The 24,116-nt window shown below is 48.1% G+C and overlaps 1 protein-coding gene across 7 annotated transcripts in view; it reads left to right on the plus strand.

The window, feature by feature from the left end:
- The window catches only part of FRMD4A (FERM domain containing 4A), a 695,719-nt gene that overhangs the window by 632,659 nt on the left and 38,944 nt on the right, over window positions 1-24,116 (plus strand). For all 7 annotated transcript variants that reach the window (XM_055296556.2, XM_055296557.2, XM_055296555.2 and 4 more), the window contains 3 exons: window positions 1,605-1,681; window positions 7,551-7,689; window positions 15,014-15,155. In XM_055296556.2, the coding sequence (XP_055152531.1) occupies window positions 1,605-1,681; window positions 7,551-7,689; window positions 15,014-15,155 (358 nt within the window). The remainder of the gene's footprint in view (window positions 1-1,604; window positions 1,682-7,550; window positions 7,690-15,013; window positions 15,156-24,116) is intronic.

Below are 24,116 nucleotides of genomic sequence, written 5' to 3' on the forward strand. Positions count from 1 at the left end.
TAGACTCCGCTAAGGCGCTGTTGAATCTCTGGCACAAAGCTGTCGGCCAATATAGGGCTTTGGGCCATTTGCTTTCCTTGCAGTGTCTCTCCACCCACCTGGAGTTGATGCTTAACAAGAAAGAAAAATACAATTTCCTTGGGCTGCAGAGTGAAGTGCACTCTGAGCTGGGGACAAAAGAGGCAACTCTGTAATAAGAGGTAATAGATATTCTCCTTCCCAGTACTTATGCAGACAAAATAATTGTAAAATTCCAGAGAGCAGATCGTGAGGATAAAAGAATGTGGCCATTCCAGAAGCACTTTTTATCCCAGCCCAGTTTATATGGGGTGCTGGGTCCACCGGCCAACTGTTGACTAGCAGTGTGCCTAGCCTGGGAAGACAGGGTGGGTCAGACACAGGAAATGGCCATCACGTCTCTAAGGTGGACAGAACATGAGCAGGTCAGAGAGGGTCAGGAGCGTCAGGTCCGAGGAGTCTGGGGTAAGACCCTGAAAAGCATTTAACTCAGTGGCCAGAGAAAGGGGGGAGCCCGGGGAAGGTGTTCCCCGCAGAAAGACAAGAGCAAGATTCCTGCTTTACCCCTTCTTTCTGCAAAATAAACTGAAATTCCCAGTATACGGAAGGTGATGCAGTAACCATCAAATATTAATACAAATGTGTGTGCACACAAGTTGAACCTCCTGTGATATTTCCCAGAGGGTTAAAGTAACTTTCTTTTTCATCCAATGAAAGGAACCCCATTCCTGGAGCAATTGGATGCAGCCCTAATTACTTCCAAACATTACAGTCGGCTTCTTAGTTAACGAGCTCACTGGTCCGAAGGAGGAATGACCGCCAGGGCCCCTTCATTCCACTTCTCACCCTCCCTGGCCAAGCTCGAGGGAGAGACTCTGGCTGCAGCGTCCTTCTGGGCGACAGAACTCTTGGTTTTCTTTGTGCTGCAGCAAGAAGAATGGGCTTGACAGGCTCACACTGTGATCTTGAGTTGCCGGCCCCCGAAATAAGGTCCCAGCCTCCTCCGCCCTTTGCAAGGCTCTTACACATTAGTGAGCAGGAAGTGTAGTCCCGATGGGAGGCTGGGAATTTGAACGCCTTCCCATTTCAGCACTGGAGGGGAGGAAGCTCAGTTCAGCACTCCACGCAGATGGCTACCGCTCCCTCCTGAGCGCTCGCTCCTCTCGCTGCTCTCCCCTCACCCGCCGCCTTCCCTGCTGGGTCCCTCTCCCTGGTCTCCACCTCTCCTCCCTCTCCTGGAAGGGAAAAGTCTGCCAAGCTGGGGACTGCCACGACCAAACCAACAAAGGCCGACCAAAGGCGGAGAACTTGAAAAGAACTTGTTTTGTTCCAGTTAAGGAACCTGCAGGAAAATCCACACCCACGTTGCCTGGTTTTGAACTGGAGAGCTGCGTGTGTGTGTGTGTGTGTGTGTGTGTGTGTGTGTGTGTGTGTGTGTGTGTCAAGCAAGAGGCGGAGGAGGCACAAACTACGGTCTCTGCTTTGATAAGGAAACTGCCAGCTGTCGAAAGTTAACCAGCAGAGAGGGGAAGATGGCCCAGGAACCAGCCCCTCCTGCGTTTTAAACTACACTGTTTTCTGTCCAGATATTCCAATGGAGACAGTTGGAAAACCTGTACTTCAGAGAAAAGAAGTTTTCCGTGGAAGTTCATGACCCACGCAGGTAAGCTTGAAAAGTCCTTTTCTTGCGGGACGGCGTGGCTCTCGGCCGGGCGTGTTATTGATATTATTTTGGGGCTGTCGTTGTTCATGGTCAGTTTGGAGCGGGGAGCGAGGGTGGGGGCTCCTGGGGAATGGAGCTCAAATCAGACAGTGAAACTTTCTTTTCGATTACATGTGTTGATAAATGCAGTGGGTTCGCACGTGTGTGTAAGTAGCAATCCCTGACCGTCTCATCTGGCCATATGTGTCCCTGGCTCGTGTGTGTGTGTGTGTGTGTGTGTGTGTGTGTGTCAGTGTATGTGTTTGTCTTACCTGCCGGGGCACTGGAGGGAAGCTTTATAGCACTGTGTAACACACACCAGTAAGTCCCCATAGGAAACCTTTGCTACAGAAGAGTCTGAAGAATCCCTCATTAGAGCTTCTAAAAGTGTTTCAGGCAGGACAGTCAATGCGAAAATGAATTTGTCACCAAAGCAGTTGTGCTACATTGTTTTATTCCAGGAGCTGTAATTTCAGGATGTTAATATTGTGGGTGGATGTGAAAGAAATGAATTATTTTTCCCTCCACCCAAAATCGTACCCCAGAGAGCACCAGGGTTGTAAAAAGTCCCTGTACTCTTAAGTCAGATGCGAGACAGTGGGGCCCCAGGTTGGAATGCAGGGAGCCCCGAGTGGCCGGGGTCTGGGCAGCTCATACCCACTGTTTTCCTCTCTTTGTCTGCCGCTGGACCTAAAGTTTTATGCATCCCCAAAAACAGCAACATAATTCCCTAAAACCAGGCCTGACAACTAAGAAATCACTTTCCACAAGGCCAGAAACATTTACAATAAGAAGGTAGCCCTGGGGAGACAGAAAAAAGATCAGACTCTACAGAGGAGCGAAAGTGGATTTTAGGCGCTGTTGACGCTCCATCCCTGGGCTTAGAAGGAGGACTTGGCACCAATTCCAGCTTACACATGGCTTCTGATGCTCAAAACAAGCTGCGGTGCCTCCCCATGAGCTCTGGACAGGAGGGAGACTTGGAGTTACCCCGCCCAGTGAGAAGGCTTGGACCCATGCAGTAGCCCCTGTTCCTGCAGCCCGTGATAACCCGGCAGGAATGAAGCCGTGCTTGCCCTCCAGGGTAATCTGCCTGAAACAGCCACTCCTGTGTAGGGGAAGAGCTTATCTCAGCACCACGGTTACTACAGGAATAGTTAGTGGAGAGCAGCTGAGAGCTTCTGCATCTCCGCAGTCAGGTGAAAATGGTAGCCTTTAACAGAAAAATATTTTATCCGGTGTTTCTCAGGGCCCTGCAAGGGGTTTCGTGGCCAGAAGCCCCACTCCACGGAGCACAGATCCATCTGTGCAGGCCAAGTGGGGTGGGCGGGGAGATTTCAAAAATAATATTCCAGCCAAGAAGAAACTCACTGTTCATTTTCCAGGTGAACTGAATTGGACCAGGTTCTTAGGCATGTAAGAGAGGGGAAATTTAAGTACAGAAAGAGTGAAATGAACTTTGCCACAATGGGTCAGATGCAGAAAGGGGATGCTCCATAGGATAAAAATGAGGGGCTGGGTAATCTAAGGGGCTGAGCACAGGGAACAGACCCTCTGCCATGCCTGTGCTCTGCTGGGAATTCAGTGAACACCCAGGCACCTTGGACAAATCCTTTAACCACGCATGCGTATATCTGCACATGTGTGTTCGTGTTCTCTGTGCGTCTGTCACCCTATCGGTGAGTACTACTAAATTCTCTTTCCCAAGGCCCAGGGATATAGGAAAGAATCTAGACCTCATATGTGACTATTCAGTGGGCCTGTCGCCTATTAGCAGTGATCAATGTCATGTTTCTTGCGAAGCTTCTGTGTCCTTGTCGGGTGCTGTGGCAGGGAAGGAAGGAAGTTGGAGGCAGGGTCTTCTTCCTTAAAGGTCTTCTAGTGTAACTGAGAAGACAGGCAGAAGAAGGAACTTTTTTTTTTTTTTAAGAGATATTCTGTCGCCCACGCTGGAATGCAGTGGTGCGATCATAGCTCACTGCAGCCTCCACCTCCCAGGCTCAAGCAATTCTCCCACCTCAGCCTCCCAAGTAGCTGGGACTACAGGTACACACGACCATACCCAGCTTTTTTGTTTGTTTGTTTTTTGGAGAGACTGGGTCTGACATTGTTGCCCAGGCTGGTCTCAAATTTCCAAGCTCAAGCAATCATCCCATCTTGGACTCTCAAAGAGCTGGGATTACAGGCGTGAGCCACTGCCTGGAACCTGGCTGAGAAGAAGGAACTCATGGAGTGTCACCAGAAACAAAGAAACCTGCTCTAGACGACAAGCAGCTAGTATACAGGAGAGGCAGGATTTGAACCTAGAAGGTCTGGCCCCAGAGCTCGTGCCCTTTACCTCTATACTGTACAGAAGGGCCAGACGTCATGGGCCATGAAGGGTGAAGGACAGGGTCACCAAGGCCTGGCTGGTCAGGAAGGGTAGAGGCTTACCAGGAAGGAGACGTCTGAGTGGGACCTGGAGGGATAACTAGGATTAAAGCCACGTGGTGGGCCCTCAGGGGGATATAGATGTCAGGTGGGGGCTTCTCAATTAGGATAAAGAAATGAGGGAGGGTCTGGCTGGAGGGAAGTGGGAGTTGAAGGAGCCCAGAGGAAGACGCAGAGCTGTCTCCTCCCAGGCAAACTCGCTCTGAGTACACTGAGTTAGCCTGCAGACAGGCAGGAATGGGGGGAGAGGCCCAGGGAGGCCAGAGGTGGAGACCCGGGATGACCTCAGCATTAAAGACACACAAGGAAAGGAAATGGCTTCAGGTCAGTTATTTAGCACGGTGGCAGAGCCAGAGCTATGAGCTGTAAGATCTTTCTTGCGCTCAGTTCTCTTTTTCACGTCCTAGTGGTGCCTTTTTTCTCTTGTATTGAAAGTTAATATTTCACGTATTAATGAGCCACGTGTGAGTGTGTGTTACACGCATAGAACATGGAATGATCAAGGCAGGGTGTGGGGTATCCATGGCCTTGAGCGTTTATTTTATTTTATTTTTGAGACAGAGTCTCACTTTGTCCCCCAGGAATGCAGTGGCGCGATCTCGGATCACTGCACCCTCCACCTTCCAGGTTCAAGCAATTCTCCTGCCTCAGCCTCCCAAGTAGCTGGGACTTACTACACCTGGCTAATTTTTGTATTTTTAGTAGAGACAGGATTTCATCATGTTGGCCAGGATGGTCTCAATCTCTTGACCTCGTGATCCACCTGCCTCAGTGTTTACTATATATTTTTTTTTTTTTTTTTTTTTTTTTGAGACGGAGTCTCGCTCTGTTGCCCAGGCTGGAGTGCAGTGGCGCAATCTCGGCTCACTGCAAGCTCCATTTCCCAGGTTCACGCCATTCTCCTGCCTCAGCCTCTCCGAGTAGCTGGGACTACAGGCGCCCGCCACCACGCCCGGCTAATTTTTTGTTTTTTTTTTTTAGTAGAGACAGGGTTTCACCGTGGTCTCGATCTCCTGACCTCGTGATCCACCCGCCTCGGCCTCCCAAAGTGCTGAGATTACAAGCGTGAGCCACTGCGCCCGGCCTAGTGTTTACTATTTTTATGTTGGTATCATTGCAAGTCCTCTCTTCCAGTTACTTTGAAGTGAACCTCGTGGTGCTTTTTAAGTTGAATGGGTCGTCCTATTGCTTGTGGCCTTGCTTATTTGAGGTAGGGAAGAGGAATGTGATTGGCCTCATGTTAGTTTGGTATTCCAGGCTCAGCCCCTCCCCCAAGCCAGGAAGGGAGTCAGAACTGCGGTAACAGGATGGGCAGCGCCAGATACAGTCATTTAATCAAAGTGTAGTCGATGGGAATGATTCCGGGCGGAGGCTGCTTTCTGGGCCGATGGGCTCAGGTGTGATTGCACCATTACCTGTGGGGCACTGGACAGCACTGTGCACTTTCTCCCCCTGGGCATCCTAACTCAGTGCTTAGCTTCATGCCTGAGCTTCTCCAGGCTGGGCCAATATTTCACTTCTACGGTTTGGGCAAAATAGGGCTTGAAGCGAAAGATGAGGAGAGGAGATAAAGTAATAATAGAGCAGGAGAAGAACTCTGAGTATCTGATTTAGATGCTCCGGGGAACTACCCAGACCTGACCAGCCACTTACCTCTTCCGCCCTCCCGATACCTGAGAAATGGAGGTACCTAGCCTTGCACCGCCTTTCAAGATACTTTTCTTGTCTAATTCAGCTTTTCGGGGGAGGGTGGGGGGGAAAACCATTCATTTATTTCCAAGAGCAGCAACTGCTATGGAAGCCAAGCTGGGAGCACAGATCCCTGTTTTCTTTTAAATTGAGAGAGACTGGCGAGGGATCTCCCCCTCACTCTCCCTGGCTCCTTTTTTCAATTATTTTCAACTGTGTGCTCTTTCACTCGCTGGGGTTTTTTTTGTTTGTTTGTTTGTTTTTCCTTCACTTTTGTTTGAACCGAAGGGAGAAAAAACCTGTGTGGATTCAGTAACATTAACCACCAGATCTGAATTTCTCCTTAAAAGTGAGAGTGAAGAAGACTCCACTTTAAATCTTTAGCCCCACCACCACCCCACCCCCCGCCCAAAGTAAGATATTGCTGGCAGCTTTGTTTTCTTTAAGGGAAAATCAGCCATGAAAAAAAATGTTATTGTTTGCAAGTCCTGATTACCCCCAGGTTTCTTCCAAATTAGATATGTTAGTCTTGAGAACACACATTTTGTTTCTGACGTCCAGGTAAAATGCCCCAAATCCCAGCCCACCTTCCCATCAACTTGTCTCACATGCATGCACACACACACATGCAGACACACATTCTCAGATTTCATTTGCAAAATTTTGCAAAATAATCTGCCTATCCTAGGAAATATACTTCACTAAGAGCATGACCATGTAACTCCCCCTAACTCCATGAATGTGGTGAATTACATGGAGATCAGCGGTTCCCGTTTTCACTTTTAAAGTCTGATTACTCCATGTAGGTTTAGAAATGTATCGACAGGGCCAGGCGCGGTGGCTCATGCCTGTAATCCAAGCACTTTGGGAGGCCGAGGCAGGTGGATCACCTGAGGCCAGGAGTTTGAGACCAGCCTGATGAAACCCTGTCTCTACTAAAAATACAAAAAATTAGCCCCACGTGGTGGGGGGTGGGGCATCTGTCATCCCAGCTACTTAGAAGGCTGAAGCAGAATTGCTTGAACCTGGGAGGTGGAGGTTGCAGTGAGTTGAGATCGTGCCAGCACGCTCCAGCCTGGGTGACAGAGCAAGACTCCAGCTGAAAAAAATAAAATGTATAGACAGAGGTTGGGGGAATTGGGGCTGGGCACACTTCTCTCTGCCTTTCCTCTCCTGATTCTTTATACCCTCCCTGCCCTCTGAATAGATTGGAAATTGATCACCACATCTTCAAGGAACACTGGGTTAGTTATGTCAGGGGTCCCGATTCCCTGGGACGCTGTAGCCTGTGGTGATTAGAAAATAATTTACTCATCCCCACCATAGGCACGTTTCCTGTCTCATAGGGAGCATCATTGAAGGTTTTACTGTCTGCGAAGTTTGTCTTGGCCCAGTGCCAGGTCCAGGATCAAAAAAGGACCATCCAGTGACCTAGAATGACCCATCTTATCCCAGACAAGGCCGAGGCTTGGCCAAATTCTGAACTCTAGGGAGTCAGAAAATCAGAAGGTGGCCTTTGCCAGCCAATGACTCTAAGGTGTGTGTGCACATGTGAGTGTGTGTGTGCGCGCCTAGGTGTGTGTGAGAGCTCATCTGTCACCTTTACGCCAGGGCTTCTAGGATGCAGTGGGTTCTGTACAGAAGCTGTTGACTGAGAAATGGTTTCTCTCAACAGAAATAGGATTGAACCTTGTGATTCTTGCTTCCCCAGGGCTTCAGTGACAAGGAGGACGTTTGGGCACAGCGGCATTGCAGTGCACACGTGGTATGCATGTCCAGCATTGATCAAGTCCATCTGGGCTATGGCCATAAGCCAACATCAGTTCTATCTGGACAGAAAGCAGAGTAAGGTGAGTGACCAGACCTTTCACCAAGCCCTCAGCCAGCTGAAGAGCAGCCCGGGCCATTGTCTGCCTCTCTTAGTTTAGGAATGAGAATCGGATGGGTGGGGGAGGCACCATGTCCCTTGCCCGGGTCCATACCTTGCACAGGTACAGGCTTGCCTCTTAGGGCTACAGGTGGGAGGGATGAGACTAGCTCTTCAAGAGGGCACATTCCATGCATCTTGGTCCAGGGGGCTCCGACCACCATCAGAGCCGCTCAAGCCGCTGACTACAGCCAGGTAGGCCCCTTTTGAGGAATTCCCACTGTGCTTTTGGCCCTCAGGAGAATCCTCTAGCAGCGTGAAGGCAAGCCCTTTTTGGTGTTTAAACAGTGGTATACTGTCTTCCTTTTGAAAAGAAAAAAGTAATCTTTCTCAAGGAATAGACACCACCTAACTGTTTAGGGTAATTGCTGTGAAAACCCTCAGGCAGTTCCAACTGCCAAGTCCATTTTTTTTTTTTAATGCAAAACTGGAAACGTTAAAAAAAAAAAAAAAAAAAGCAACTACCCTGTTTCCCTAAGGTAGACCTAGAGCCTGGGGCCTTGGTAAACAGACTTCCTCCAAGGAGATGTCACCACCCCCGACTCTGGGCACGCAGCTGCGTTTTCTGGTGGGTGAGAGGATGACGTCTCCTTGCTTCACACAGGGCTTATATCAACACTCTGCCCCCTCTTCCTCCAGCCCTGTCTCCCCAGACTCCCCTGTCAGCCCCCCACAAGCCACTCCCATTCATTCTCCCTCAGGGGAAGAGCCCTGCCGAGATGGCCCTGCAGCTTCTCTCAAGATCCTGCTGGCTTGGGCTGGGGGAATACAAACTGAGGTCACCCTGGGCCCCTGGGCTGGTGCTTTCTAGCACTTACGGAGGATTTCCCTCCATCGTGTGGGTTCTTGGGAGAAGGTGGCAAGATGCTCCACTTACTGGACACAAGAGTCACTGAATCGGTGCCCTCTAGGGTTCTTTCTCTTTTGCCATCTTATCCGTATTTTAAGAGGTTTCTCTTTTTCTGGGGAAGAGGAGAGTGAGCGAGTTGGGGGTCAAGGGGGAGGTGATAAGAGAAAGATAGAAAAGAGGACAGGACTGGGCACAGTGGCTCACATCTGTAGTCTCAGCGCTTTGGGAGGCCAAGGCAGGAGGATCACTTGAGCTCAGGAATTCCAGACCAGCCTGGGCAACATAGTGAGACCCCCGTCTCTACTAAAAGAAAAAAAAAAGAAGAAAAGAGGACAGGAAGAAATGAAACAATCCCTTTAGTCATAATTCAGTTTTAAATCGGGGTCTGTCCCCTGAAGCCATCCTTTTCTCCTTTGTAAAATATTTTGTCCTCTACTTCTTTCTGACCCCCTTTTTGGTCATTTTCTGGGATGAATGAGTGCAGGATGGGGAATTTCTGTTTTGGGGAATAATGAGAGTATTCTCCGCAGCTCTCCTGGCAGTGATGGGTCTTAGTCCTAGCACAGGAATTTGAAGCTCGATTAGATCAAAAGAAATGGGGCCAAAGTGTTTTTGACTCATGCTTGATATTGACACAGTGGGTGGGTGTCAGGGTTTTGCTGTCCAGGGGCAACAGTTGGAGGTCGACACCTGAGAACGTTAATTTCATCCTCTGTGGTTGGGTGATGGATGGTGCGGGTTAGGGGATTGGGCAATGCTCCTGAACCCCACTGCCAACTCCCCTTGAGGGCAGACCCCCCATGCACTGTATCACAGTGTGGGAAGAGGAAAAGGCGTATCTTGCCATGAGGATAGCACAGCATTGGCTGTTCAAGCTCCTCCTCTCTGTGCCAGTTTTTGCATAGGGGGTCTCTTGAGCATCTCAAGAAGCTTGTTCTTATGGCTTTCCCGCTGCACCTGGGAAGATGGGCTCATTCTGCAGTTGGCAAGCCTTGTTATTCAACAGGCTAACGGGTCAACTCACTGACACAGCAAGTACATCTCAAAAGGAAATTATTGGCTGGGCGCCATGGCTCACGTCTGTAATCTCAGTACTTTAGGAGGCCGAGGAGAGCAGATCACTTGAGGTCAGGAGTTCGAGACCAGCCTGGCAAACATGGGGAAACCCTGTCTTTACTAAAAACACACACACAAAAAAATAGCCAAGCATCGTGGCAGGCACCTGTAATCTCAGCCACTGGGGAGGCTGAGGGAGGAGAATTGCTTGAACCCAGGAGGCAGAGGTTGCAGTGAGCTGAGATCACACCACTGTACTCCAGCCTGGTTGACAGAGTGAGACTCCATCTCAGAAAAAAAAAAAAAAACTGTAGATAACTTAGTAACAAGACGTGTCTTTTAGGAGGCAAAACCAAATGCCCATAGCATTAGGAATGTTTCAGCTGTCCCTTTTGTAAAAGTAACCCTTGGGGACTGAAGAAAATGCCCACGCTCCCAGGAGGAGAAGGAGAACATTTCCCAGGAAGCCTGGCATGCTCACAGATGCCCTAGAGCCCTCACACTTCTCACAGGAACCAGTTCCCCAGCCTGCAGTGACAGGTGAGGATCACGACCCTCTATGTGGGAATTGGAGGCCTCTGTTTTCCAGCTCTGGGACCCCCGAGTGGGTCTTTCATCGTTGGTGTTTTGCTTTCCCCAGTTAGCAGTAAAGGAGATTCCTGACCTCAATTAGTGATTGGTCAAATGGCACCACGTTTGTGAAATTGCTTGAGGAAATATGTGCCATCTTTTACTAATGTCATTGTTAATCTAGCATACTATCGCTGGCCAACACTTGCATAAAGTTTAAATTCTCTAAAAGGCCCGCAAATTAAATCGGAGATGATGACATACCCTTTGGGAATTACATTACAACACCTTTCTGTTTCCGGAACATTCTTTATAGAACAGCGATGTGATTCATCTCTGATGGGCAGCAAGGCCTCTGGGTGAGTGATGGCCAACAGGGCTGGGACAGAGAGCTTTGTAATATTTCTAGGCAGCCAGTTCTGGCTGGCATCCTGGCCACTGCTCACACTCTACTGGGACGTGCCAACCATTCCTTTCTCTGAAGAGCTTCAGCAAAGCCCAGGCCTCCCAAATGAGGTTTATCAACCCCAGAGAGACAAATGTGGTCTAGTGGTTTGAGTCAGCAAGGGTGGGGAGCCATGAGGGTTCAGGTGCTCCCCTGACACCCGGTTTTTTTCTTCTTTCAGGGTCACTGTGCAAATCATTTAAGGAAATCTCTCCTTCTTTCTCTCTGCCTGTCCCTCCCTCCCTCTCTCCCTCCCTCCATCAGCTCTTCATGCATATACATCCAGAAACCATTCTACCATCTAAGACAGGGCGGAGGGAGGCTGTGCTGGTTGGTTATTTGTAGCTCCTTCAGAACGCACAGGCACCAATTATAATTGGTAACTTCTATGCTGACCCCAGAGATCAGAAATGTTGTCTGCTAGATCCAGCAGCCTCTGAAGCCCAGAGCCAAGGAATGTCTTAGAGACTTTGCGGGAAAATATTTGAAAACTCAAAATGTTTAGAGTTGACATTAGACACTTTTCCCTCTGAACTCAGAGTGGGGACTTCTTGAATTGGCCCCCAATCCAAACGTCTTTCCTTCTTCCTAATCTTTTTTTTTCTCTCCCTGATGCAGTTCTCCATTTTATTTCGGGTCAAAGGCAGAGTCAAAGGGGGACAGGGACATTGAAGCTTTGTTCCCACAATATCAGTCAGAAGACTGAGTCACGTCTGTCAGGCAAGACTCCCAGAGCAAAACGTTCCGGAGTCCGGGGACTCCTTAAGGTCAGCCCAGAGACCTGACTTTGCAAAGAGAGACTCTCCCTGACAACGCCCGTGTCCTCCTGGTCCTCTCTCCACTGAGTCTGTTAGGTCGCTGTGATATTTCCATTCTAGAAAGAATCCGGGCCGGGCGCAGTGGCTCATGCCTGTAATCCCAGCACTTTGGGAGGCTGAGTCGGGCAGATCACCTAAGATCAGGGGTTTGACACCAGCCTGGCCAACATGGCAAAACCCTGTATCTACTAAAAATAGCCGGGCGTGGTGGCCCACAAGTGTAGTCCCAGCTACTCGGGAGGCTGAGGCAGGAGAATCGCTTGAACCCAGGAGCAGAGGTTGCAGTGAGCTGAGATCTTACCACCACACTCCACCAGCCTGGACAACAGTGTGAAACCGTCTCAAAAAAAAAAAAAAAAAAAAAATCCAGTAGTTTCCAAAAGCTTCCAGGAATCTAGTCTCCTTTAGGAAGAATGCCTTTTGATCTCATATTTTTGTTTTAAGAATGATGTGTGGCAAGAGTTCTGGTATGACAAGGGGGACAAGTTTTTCATGTGATTAATGAGGTCCCCAAAATATCTGGTTGGGCCATCAATCTAACCTCGGTTAGCAAATTACAGCCAGGCCCTAATGCAGATCCTATTCTTATTGCAATGGCCTTTACATAAATTATCTACTTTAGTTATCACAACTCTGGGAAGTGGGTTTTAAGACCTCTATTTTACAATGGATCTGAGGATCAGGAAGGTGAAGGGTCAAAGTCCAATAGTGATTCACTGTGAAGAGCCAAGGTTCTAATTCAGGTCTTTTTTTTTTTTTTTTTAAGACAGTCTCACTCTAGCACCCAGGCTGGAATGAGATCAGGCAGTGGCGTGATCTCAGCTGACTGCAACCTCTGCCTCCTGAGTTCAAGCAATTCTCCGGCCTCAGCCTCCGGAGTAGCTGGGACTACAGGCGTGTGCCACCACGCACGGCTAATTTTTGTATTTTTAGTAGAGACAGGGTTTTGCCATGTTGGCCGGGCTGGTCTCAAATACCTGGCCTCAAGTGATCCACCCACCTCGGCCTCCCAAAGTGCTGGGATGGACAGGCTTGAGCCACCATGCCCAGCTCTAATTCAGTTCATTCTGATTTCAGAGCCCAGACCCTTCACGCAGCGCTGAATTGGTCTAGGCCTTCGTGAGTTATTGTTACATCACCGTTTGGGAGTGGGCTACTTTTTATTAAAACCTGGCTCTCTGTAACAGAGTGATGCAGAAAGAAAGGAAGTCATGGATTGTACTCGCCATGCTTGCTTAGAGGGTAAAACTCAACCAGATGGGTGCAAATGATAGGCTGTGTCAAAATGAAATAAAAGGCCCTTTTCCTTCCTTCTGCGGCAAGCCAAAAATCCTTCGAGGGCCTGGCAGCCAGGATTGTTTTATGAACAAGGAAATTCGCCTGAGGAAGTCAACTTCGGTCTGAATGCAAGGAAAAAAGTTGAGGTTAGGAAGGAAGCATAAGTCGAGGAAAGGCCTACGGGGTAGGGAGGAGGAGGAGGAGGAGGAGGAGGAAGACAGTTCACACCAGGTGAAGAAAACAAGCGCCACGTCTCAGTGTTTCCTCCGGCCCACAGACTTTCATCGTGTTAACTTGAGGTCGGAAGTTGTTGTCCTTGCCAGTGTGGACAGCAACATCGAGGGCAGACGAAGGGCAGAGCTGCAGGCATTCAGACAGCCCTGGCTGGACAGTAAGGGCCCCTGGGCACAGAAGGAAGGCTGTCCACAGGGCATCTAGGAGTGGTGGGTCCACACCCCTCCAGGGCCTTCGCCACTTCCCCCATGCCTGCTTTCTCCTGTGTGGGAAAGACCTTGCGTTCCACAAGCCAGGCAGGAAGCTACAATGGTGAACCTCACCCAGTTCCACCCATGTGTGTGCTGTAGACAGTGGCCACAGAAAGGACAGATGAGCAAGTCACCATTTCTAGTTGTTTTCATGAAGTTCCGCGTACTAGCAAAGCCTGTTGCCTTCAGCACACTCACAAAAAGTTGATTTCCTGAAGAAGAAAACAAGCAAACATTGGACACACGTATGGGAAATACAAACACATTGTCACTACCGAAGTAGAAACCGGAGCAGATAGCCTTATAAAAACCACTGCTCTAGCCAGGTGCAGTGGCTTACGCCTGTAATCCCAGCACTTTGGGAGGCTGCGGCGGGCGGATCACTTGAGGTCAGGAGTTTGAGACCAGCCTGGCCAACATGGCAAAACCCCGTCTCTACTAAAATTACAAAAATTAGCTGGGCGTGGTGGTGGACACCTGTAATCCCAACTACTCAGGAGGCTGAGGCAGGAGAACCACTTCAACCCAGGAGGCAGAGGTTGCAGTGAGTCAAGATTGGGCCACTGCACTCCAGCCTGGATGACTGAGACTCTGTCTCAAAAAAAAAAAAAAAAAAAGTTAAAAACCACTGCTTTTAGGAATGTAAATGTGAACACAGACCTTTTTTCTAATTATTCTCACCTGCTGTGACTTTTAACCAAATAGAGCCAATCAACATGGATTAAAGAGGGTGTCGTTTGAACCATAATAGGAAGACTTGGGCACATGGACTTAGGTATCAAAGTACAAGCAAAGCACTGTGTCAAACGTTCGTTGGTGGGACCCCACAATCCAAATGAGCAGTTTTTCCACAATCATGCACCGTGTGATTGCAGGTCTAGAGAGCTGTCATTGTCATTTCTCTTTTTTTTTTTTTTTTTTTTTTTTTTAAGAGACAGGGTCTCACTTTGTTGCCCAGGCTGGGGTGCAATGGTGCAATCACAGCTCACTGCAGCCTCCAACCCCTGGGCTCAAGCAATCCTCCTGTCTCAGCCTCCCCAGTAGCTGGGACTACAGGCATGCACCACCACACCTGGCTAATTTTTTCATTTTTTTGTATAGATGGGATCTTGCTATGTTGCCCAAGCTGGAGAACCACTGTCACTTCTCCATCAGCTAAACTTTCCATGACCACATGGCAAACTATTTAAGAAGTTTAAATCTCTTACATCTTTCACAGCGCTGAAAATCATTTTCTCCTCCTTGTTTAAGCACAAAATAATTATAACCACAGTGTTTGCTGAGAGCTGTGTGCCAGGCAGACAAGGAGGAAGAGGGGAGGACAGGGGAGCTGGGAGGGGAGGAACACCCTTCCCACACTTTCTCTCCTTTGACCCAAACCAACCCCTGGGTGGTGAGTGGCATCTACCCTGTTTCGTGGCTGGGAATAATAAGGCTCAACTAGATTAAGTCAGTTCTCCTAAAAATCAGGATATTATCTTCAGCACGATGCAGTACAGCCTACAGAATCAGAGGCTTACAATATCCTCCCTCAGTGCAGCTCTTGAGCTGCCTCTGTTCTTTGCAGAGAGTTTTGGTGATTAATGATTAGGCCATGGGATGCAAACAGAAAAACGTTGCACGTCAGTCAGGGAGATAAGTCCCTTTGCGGAATGTCAAGATGGTGAGCAGGGGCGGGCGAGGGATGACTGTCCATTCCGCAAGGTGAGCGTCATTTCTTTGACCTGCTTCCCTTTCCATTCCAGTCCAAAATCCATGCAGCACGCAGCCTGAGCGAGATCGCCATCGACCTGACCGAGACGGGGACGCTGAAGACCTCGAAGCTGGCCAACATGGGCAGCAAGGGGAAGATCATCAGCGGCAGCAGCGGCAGCCTGCTGTCTTCAGGTAGGCAGAGGCCAGCTGGAGGGACGCCCCCCTGAGCATGGCTGAGACCCCAGAGGGGACCCAGGAAGGTGGGGAGAGCTGTGGCAGGGGAGACTGCAGGGCAAGCTGCTCCAAAGCTGGCTTTGCTTTCCAGACCGAGGTGGGGATCCAAATGCGAATCTGAGAAAACTGCTCCGAAGAATCAAATAGTGGAAGGGGAAAAAAAAAAAAAGCATCAGTAGAACCACGCAGTGCAAGAAGGCCTGCTGGTCACACTTAAGTGTCTTCAGGTACCCCCCAGAGCCTTTCAGAATGCCACTGGCAAGCTGTCGGGAATGTCAGGTCCAAGGGTGGAAAGTGGAGTCCGCTCATGTGCCCACTCGTGTGTTGTGAATTTCAGGATCTTGTGCGGGGAGACACTGCATTCTACTCCCAGGTGGGTTTCTCCGGCTTTTAAAAGTGCAGAATACTCTCCCCATCATGTCACAGGGCATGGTTTCTCCATTCAGTGCCTTTTGAAATTGCGAGTCAGAGATCCGGTTCCGCCATCCACTTCCGCCAGCCTTGGCCAAGTTATTTTGTCTTTTGATGTTGGGAGGGACAGAGGAGTTCCAAGGTCCTGGATCTGGCTGACTTAAAAAGGGGGGTGCCATGTACTGAAATGGCAGGAGGAGGAGTGGGTTTGAAAGAAGCAGGGAGGAAGGGAGGCAGCCGTGGTTTGGAAATGTTAGAAAAGGGCATTGAGGCTGGGCGCGGTGGCTCACACCTCTAATCCCAGCACTGTGGGAGGCCGAGGCTGGAGAATCACTTGAGGCCACGGAGTTTAAGACCAGCCTGGGCAATATAATGAGACCCCGTCTCTACCAAAAAAAAAAAAAAAAAATTTAATTAGCCAGGTGTGGTGGCGTAGCACCTATAGTCCCAGCTACTTGGGAGGCTGAGTAGGGAGGATCCCTGGGCCCTGGAGGTTGAGGCTGCAGTGAGCAATGACTGCACTGCACTCCAGCCTGGGTGACAGAGCGAGACCCTGTCTCAAAAAACAAAACAAAAAGAAAAGTGCAACATGAGAAAAAACCTGATTGATGTAGGAACTGTGCAGCTGTCTCTGAGCCATGCAAAGAAGGCAAGAAATCTTCCCTGGTAATTTATATTACTATATATAGTGGCTGTAAACGGTAACAAAAAAGAAAAGACAGGAGAGGAAGAGGAGCTAAAAATTGTCTTGTTAGCTTCTGGACTGGTGTGATTCAACCATAGCCAGGAAAAAGTTTAAAGGACCAGAGAGAGGACAGACATCCTTCCTGGACTGAGAGGCGAGGTTACTGTTATGGTGAGTGGAGCGTTAAGTTCAGGGTCCCTCCTTAGACAGGCTGAGGCCCTCAGGGCACCTTAGCAGTGTGTTCACATGGTCATGTGTTTTTATAAAATCTGTGAACATAATACATTTTGTATTATTTTTCTTCAGTAGAACCGCTAAAGGCCAGTGTGGTGGCTCATGCCTGTAATCTCAGCACTTTGGGAGGCCGAGGCAGGTGGACCACCTGAGGTCAGGAGTTCGAGACCAGTCTGGCCAACACAGTGAAACCCCATCTCTGCTAAAAATACAAAAGTTAGCCGAGTGTGGTGGTGCACACCTATAATCCCACTACTTGGGAGGCTGAGGCAGGAGAATCACTGGAACTCAGGAGGCAGAGGTTGCAGTGAGCAGAGATCGTGCCAGTGCACTCCAGCCTGGGTGACAGAGCAAGACTCTGTCTCAAAAAAAAAAAAAAAAAAAAAAAAAGCCACTAAAATTTTATAAGCTTCAAGCCCCATAAACCTAGATCTGCCTCTGCCACATCACCTGGGGTCCACTGTCAACCCCTCCCTGCCTTAGGTTCTTCGAAAATGTTTCATCCAAAACAATGGGCTCAACGCTCATTCTTTCTGAGGCTTGGGAGTTGGCCATGAAGACTGCAGAGAATGTTGTCTTCAAGGATCAAAGAGAATGAAATTCAAAGCCCAAGACCCCTACCTCGAATTACAGCCGCTCCCAGTCTCCTGCTGACTGACCCAGAGCAGAGTCAGAGCCAACACCTTGTTTGTGTTTTAAACACAACCTACAATCTCTGTTGAAAACCCAGTGTCAGATTAGGCTGCATCTATCAGCCCACCTTTCCCCTTAGCATAGGGCATCTGGCTGACTTCAGCTTGGATTCTTGAAGCTCGGTGGTTCTCAGACTTCGGCGTGCATCGAAACCACTTGGAGGGCTTGTCAAAACACCTCTCAGAGCTCCTGATTCTGTAGGTCTGGGGAGAGCCTGAGAATTTACACCTCTAACAAGTTTCCAAGTGAGGCTGATGCTGCTGGTCTAGACACTTTAATTGGAGAGACTCTTGTTGCTGAGGAAGAGACAAGCTTGAGGTGGATGTGTTGCTCGGGATCATAGAACCCAGCTGTGCCCAGTTTTAAGCCCAGGTCCTGGTCCATCTGCACGGGCCCCCTTGTATCTGGCAGACTCCAGAGAGCACCAAGGCAACAATTTACCTTAATAGCAGCTATAGATGAGGCTGTGAACAGGAACCCCAAACCTCCTGAGATGAAATTGATATCACGCACCATCAGAAATGAAATCTGGCTGGGTGCGGTGGCTCACGTCTGTAATCCCAACACTTTGGGAGGCCAAGGCAGGCGGATTGCTTGAGGCCAGGAGTTTGAGACCAGCCTGGCTAACATGATGAAAGCCCATCTCTACTAAAAATACAAAACTTAGCCAGGCATGGTGGTGCACACCTGTAATCCCAGTTATTTTCAAGGCTGAGGCAGGAGAATCACTTGAACTCAGGAGGCGGAGGTTGCAGTGAGCTGAGATCATGCTACGGTACTGCAGCCTGGGTGGCAGAGCGAGACTGTGTCTCACACACACACACACACACACGAAATCCATGCGTCTTTAAGACTTGAAAGCAGTACATCTCTATGACTGCCCACAGGCTGGACATAGCTAATCAATCTGGTGGGCTAGAACAGAAATCCTAACAAAACCTTCCTGCTTAATCCACCCATACACCTAATAGATAAGCATGGCTATACCAAGACATCGAAGTGATCTTCAAATACTTTATCATTCAGCGCTGGGGCCCCAGGCTAAGGTGATTAGGAGTTAGTAGTAGCAGCTGGGGCCATTTGCAGAGCCACTCCCATTGTCAGCTTCAGTGCCCTCAGCCCTTTCTGCAGCTGCAAAGCTGAGCAAGAAGAAACCCTGGTGAGAAGGTGAGAAAGCCCCATGACTCAACCCGAGGGCAGGTCCCACTCTTACCAGCCCTACAAGTTTGAGCCTGAAAAACATCCTTTAATGCCAGGGTGGAGGCTCCTTGGGGTGCCCCACACCCACCTCCTGTGACTTAGGAGAGCCAAGACAGTGGAGGGACGCACCGCAAACAGGAAACATTCCATCAGGGAACAAAGGGAATTTCTAGCACCCCTAGATCTTGTTCTCCCTCCCGCTGGGATGGCTGATGGCTGCCTGTGTTTCCTTGCACCAGGAGGATAAAGCTTTCCCCTGATGAAAGCATTGGCAGCGCCATCTGGAAGGGGCTGATTCCATATCCCTTGCAATGGGGAAATCTAGCCTTGGCCTGAAGATCTAGGCGGCTGGCTCATCTCCACCCCTTTCTTCCTGCCTTTCTGCCCTCTTGCCTAGAATGTGTTCCCACAAAGGGGACAAGCCCCGCTGCTTGCAATTCCAGGACAGCTCTGATTGTTAACATTCTTCTTATTACACTTGCTGGATTTTATTTTCTGATGTTCATTCAGAAAAGGTGATACATATAACCCAGTGTCCAGTTTGGTCAACTGTTTTCTCTCTTTCACCTCCTTGTTAGTGTCTAATAATTGTTCCTTAAAAGCATTTTGGGAAACTAGTCACCAATTCAGAATTTTCTAACACTTGCCCAGTACCCAACACCCAACAGGTGTTTGTTGCACAGTTATTGAAATTAAATTGTGAAGGATACTAATAAGATTCCTGCATGTGCTGTGCTTTAGGAATATTCAGCCCAGCACAGTGGCTCACACCTATTTGGGAGGGTAGGGGTAGGGGGCGGGGGAGGCAGGTATCATTTGAAGTCAGGAGTTCTAGACCAGCCTTGGCAACATGGCAAGACCCCATCTGTACCAAAAAAAATCTTCTTTTTAATATAGCTGGACATGGTGGTACATGCTTGTATTTCCCACTACTTGGGAGGCTGAGGCTGGAGGATCACGTGAGCCCAGGAGTTCAAGGGTGTAGTGAGCTATGATGTTATCACTATACTACAGCCTAGGTGACAGAGTGAGACCCTGTCTCTAAAAAAAAAAAAAAAAACCTTCTATGTTTCTAGAGTGTAGGTGACAGAGTGAGTGAGACCCTGTCTCTAAAAAAAAAAAAAAAAAAAAAAAAAAACCTTCTATGTTTCTAGAGTGTAGGTGACAGAGTGAGACCCTGTCTCTAAAAAAAAAAAAAAAAAAATCTTCTATGTTACTAGAGTGTTGGTACCTTGGGCCTTGCTGATACCTCCCATAGGATCTGCCTCCAGTTTTTTTTCCCAAATTCTATTGTAAGCCTTTGTCCCACTGGTATGAGACCTTTAAAGTTTGTGTCACATCAGTCTCCTCCTGCAGTAGTATCCATCCTCATCGTCTTTCATTCTTCAACCCTCATCTATACCCAAATCATGGTGTGTCTGAGCCATGTCACAATACTGTAAGATTTCTGTGGTATAAACATTTCTACTAGCTCCTAGCTCTGCCAGGTACTATACACAGCATTTTACAAAGTTATAGTCCCCCGCTCTGCAAAGAGTTTGTGTACTGCTTATTGATGGAAAAAAAAAAAAAAGACATAAAATGTTTCTAAACTATTAGTAACTTTGAAGGTGGTTTGCCTATTTAAGGATACATAATTACGTTTAAAATTACTGAAGTCTAGTACTTGGTATCTGAGGCCTCAGATGCTAAAGAAATGAAGAATGTCATTGATGCCTATTAAAGAAGCCAGGCCAGGTGCAATGGCCCAGGCCTGTAATCCCAGCACTTTGGGAGGCCAAGGCTGGCAGGAGTTCGAGACTAGCCTGGACAACATGACGAAATCCCATCTCTACCAAAAATACAAAAATTAGCCGGGCATGTAATTACACATCCGTAATCCCAAGTACTTGGGAGACTGAGGCAGGAGAGTTGCTTGAGCCTAGGAGGCACAGGTTACAGTGAGCTGAAATTACACCACTGCATTCCAGCCTGGGAGACAGAGCGAGACTCTGTCTCAAAAATAAGTAAATAAAAAAGTCAATATCCATACCTACCAATGACCTGAGCCACGGATTAGCATTTTGAATAAAAAAGTCAGCATAGTTGACTGTAGATTTTGCTTCATTTTTATTTTTTAAACCTAAGATCCATCATCAGATTCTTGGTAGTCCTGCTGATCACACAGCAGATGACTCAATGGCAGGTGATTTCAATATAGTTAAAGTGATTGATTAAGGCCTGAGACCAGGACCCTGAATCCCGCAGTAGATTTAGAGCTGTCCCCTGTGAGATCCTTTAGGCCTGTATTTAAGTGGAGGCCCTTAGAGGTGGTAAACCATCTGAATCAGAGCTATAAGTCTGTGTTGGAAGAAAAGGAATGAAATTCTCACTTCCCCATGCAGCACTGCGTGGTATTCAGATGGGAGGAAGGTCGTGGAACCCGCGTCCTGAATCCATTTGTGCAGGGGCTCAGTGCCTCTCTGTTACTGAACGCTGGACGGGGAGCAGGCAGGGTGCATTGGATTCACTCTGCCCTGTGATAGCCCCATGATTGCTTCCACATTCGTAGCTGCGTCTCTCTGTTGCTTTCGCTCCTAGGTCTTCAGGTAACACATTTCCAGAAGGTTCAGGTACAGTTTGAGAGGACAACTATGAATTCAAACCGTCTGGTTAAGCATGTTCAGGGTTTTTTAAAAAAAGAATCAAAATCCATGTTGAAGGAACTTGAATGCGTTTATTCCTTCCTTCCCATCTCGTATTACTTGGAATTCCAGAAAATATTGGAGGGGAGAAAAAAGAGAATAACAACAAAGCAACAATAACTGGGTATATCATTGTAGGTGAAGACACGGCCCCTTCATAGCCTGTCTGAAAGTGAGAAAGAGCCTGAGATTTGTTCTAAGTGTTGTTTTGGGGATTTGCCATCAGAGAACAGCTCATTCATTCATTCATTTTATTTTTTGAGACAATCTCGCTCTGTCACCCAGGCTGGAGTGCAGTGGCGTGATCTCGGCTCACTGCAACCTCTTCCTCCCGGGTTCTCTGCGATTCTCCTGCCTCAGCCTCCTGAGCAGCTGGGACTACAGGTGTACACCACCACATTTGGCTAATTTTTGTATTTTTGGTAGAGATGGGGTTTCATGATATTGGCCAGGATGGTCTCAAACTCTTGAGCTCAAGTGAGCTGCCTGCCTCGGCCTCCCAACATGCTGGGATTACAGGCTTGAGCCACCGTGCCTGGCCCAGCCATCAGAGAACAGTTCCGATTTCAATGGGAGTTAGGAGAGTTAGTTTTTGTTCTCAGGCTTTTTGAAGAAAATAGCACAAACCCACTTAGGAAATACGCAGTGTGCTACAGGGACCTGTGGCTTGTTGCATTCACCATCCGAACGAAGAAATGGGACTGCAGCATTTCTTAAATGGGATGATGAGGCTGCTCTTGGCTTCTTGACTAGAAGTCTAGGGCCATAAACTACCCATTCTCTACAAAACTAAGGCATATGTTGTGTTTTCAAATAGAAATTTGGCTGTGTGATTACTGAGATGGCCATTGAGTCATCTGCAGTGTGATCAGCAAGATTGCGAAGAATCTGGTGATGGATCTTGGGTTTAAAAAACAAGCAATGAAACAAAACTTGCAGTCTGTCATTGTACCCTGGCTCTGACACTTTCCGTTCTGGGAGAAAACAGGTTGTGCTAAACATGGGCCTGGCATTGCCTGGGATCCGTCCACATTCAGTCCTCAGCTGTTGACACACTCCCATTCTCTGAATGCTAGCACTTCCTCCCATTGTTAAGGAGTTTATTAATAACTAATGTAACAATGAGAGTGCCAGCTATCTGACATCTCTCCAAACAGAGAGGGGAGCTGATAGGCTCTGTCAGCGTCATGATGGCGGCTGTGTTCAGCTCAAAATTCACTGCCTTGCGCTGATATAAATCACAAGACGTTTTTCGGTTTTGTCTTCCTCCCTTCGCTTTTGTCCTTCCTCCTTCTCCTCCCTATATCTCTGTTCTTGGCCTTTTAAAGTTCTCCATTACCCATGGCCTGTGGCCTCTCCTTTTAGGTCTAACAACAGACAGGATTCCAGGGGCCTTAATTTTGGTCATAGCCTCTGCTCTGCCGCAGGGCGCAGCCAAAGTCGGATTGTGCCAGGGTTTGTTTATGCTGGACCGTGTGCCCAGGGAGAGCTGCGAAATCTCTTTCTGGGGAATGGATGGTTCTGGACGTGTTTGAGCAGGACTGGCCTGAGTCAAAATTGAGAGGGAGACAGAATCGTTATCCCTTTCTGCTCTTATTTTGGGGGAAATAAAAACAAAGTCATCTACACAGCTATATTTATGCCCTCAGGTGTTACTAATAAAGGAATATTTGCCCACTAAAGAGAACCAGGACCGAATGACAATGTAGAACCTAAATGAATGACTTTCCAATGATTTTTTTTTTTTTTTTTTTTTTTTTTTTGAGACAGGGTCTCACTCTGTCACCCTCAGTGCAGTGGCGCAATGCTAGCTCACTCCAGCCTCAAACTCCTGGGCTTAAGCGATCCTCCTGCCTCAGCCTCCTGACTGGGTAGGACTGTGATGAAATTTTAAATACTGAAAAAGAGATATCACTGTCACTTCCCACGAGCATTTCTCTGTTCCCATTTAGGGCCAGCCCTCTGTTGCAGTACTCCTTTGCTGCGAGCACAGAACGAGGATGACTGAAACTCACAGTTAACCTGCAAACATTGGTATTGCAATAGCCTAACAAGCTTGGAGCCAGAAGATAGGTCAGCTCCCTCATTTCACAGCCTAAGAAATGGAAACTGTAGGATTTACAGACCATAGTTTCAACTGGGTATTTTACTGGTTGCTGCTATTTTTTTTTAATGAATGTTCAGTTGTTTTTTTTTCCCTCTCTCCTCTCTCTCTCTTAAATTCTATTTGCACTCTTCACCAAGTGCCAGTGAGCCATGGAATCTAGCCAGAAAGGAAAGCTCTTCCAGAGACTCCCAGCCACCATCAAAAGGTGCTTGCTTTTCAAAGAGCTTCAATTTCAGTGGTCTCTGAAATGAACTTTTATTTCTAAAATTTCTAAGCCTGATGAAAAGTTCTCCAAGCATGCATTTTTTCATGTTAAAAATCACATTTAATCTCTATAACGGTCCCCAGAGATGACACATTTATCCTGCAGTCTGCGATGTGGCATTATTTCCCATGGTCTCCTGGGATGGCTTTTATGTAAGGAATTCATCACTGAGGATTTGTCAAGGAAATAAATATCTTTTTATCATAAAGAAGAATTCTAACCTCTTCCTCGTATTTATTCCCGGGGTGTCTGCCAAAACTTTTCCTTACAGCTTTTACTAATCTGCTGGGAATATGCCGCCTTCATTTTTTTTTTTTTTCTCTAAGGTCTAAAGAGACGGATTGTCATTTCCCTTCTTTAGTTCTAGAACAACAGATTCCTTTCTTCTTTGGAGCACTGTTTGCTTCGAAGTTTCCCCTCCTTCCAGAGACGAAAGCACCCCTTCTCTGTCTTCTGAAATCAGTGGCTGGTCATCAATATCCCCTCTGTGTCAAAAACAGATGAGCCACGCGTGGCTCCTGACAACGTCCTCCGGGCGGAATGTGCGCTCATATCCGGTGATGAGTCGCCCAGGGTCTTCTGAACAATTGGAGCATTTCTGGCTCGCGGCTGAATGAGGCTGTCCTTCCGTGTGTCTGCC

The sequence above is a fragment of the Symphalangus syndactylus genome, chromosome 10, assembly GCF_028878055.3.
Source record: "Symphalangus syndactylus isolate Jambi chromosome 10, NHGRI_mSymSyn1-v2.1_pri, whole genome shotgun sequence".
Taxonomy (NCBI): Eukaryota; Metazoa; Chordata; class Mammalia; order Primates; family Hylobatidae; genus Symphalangus; species Symphalangus syndactylus.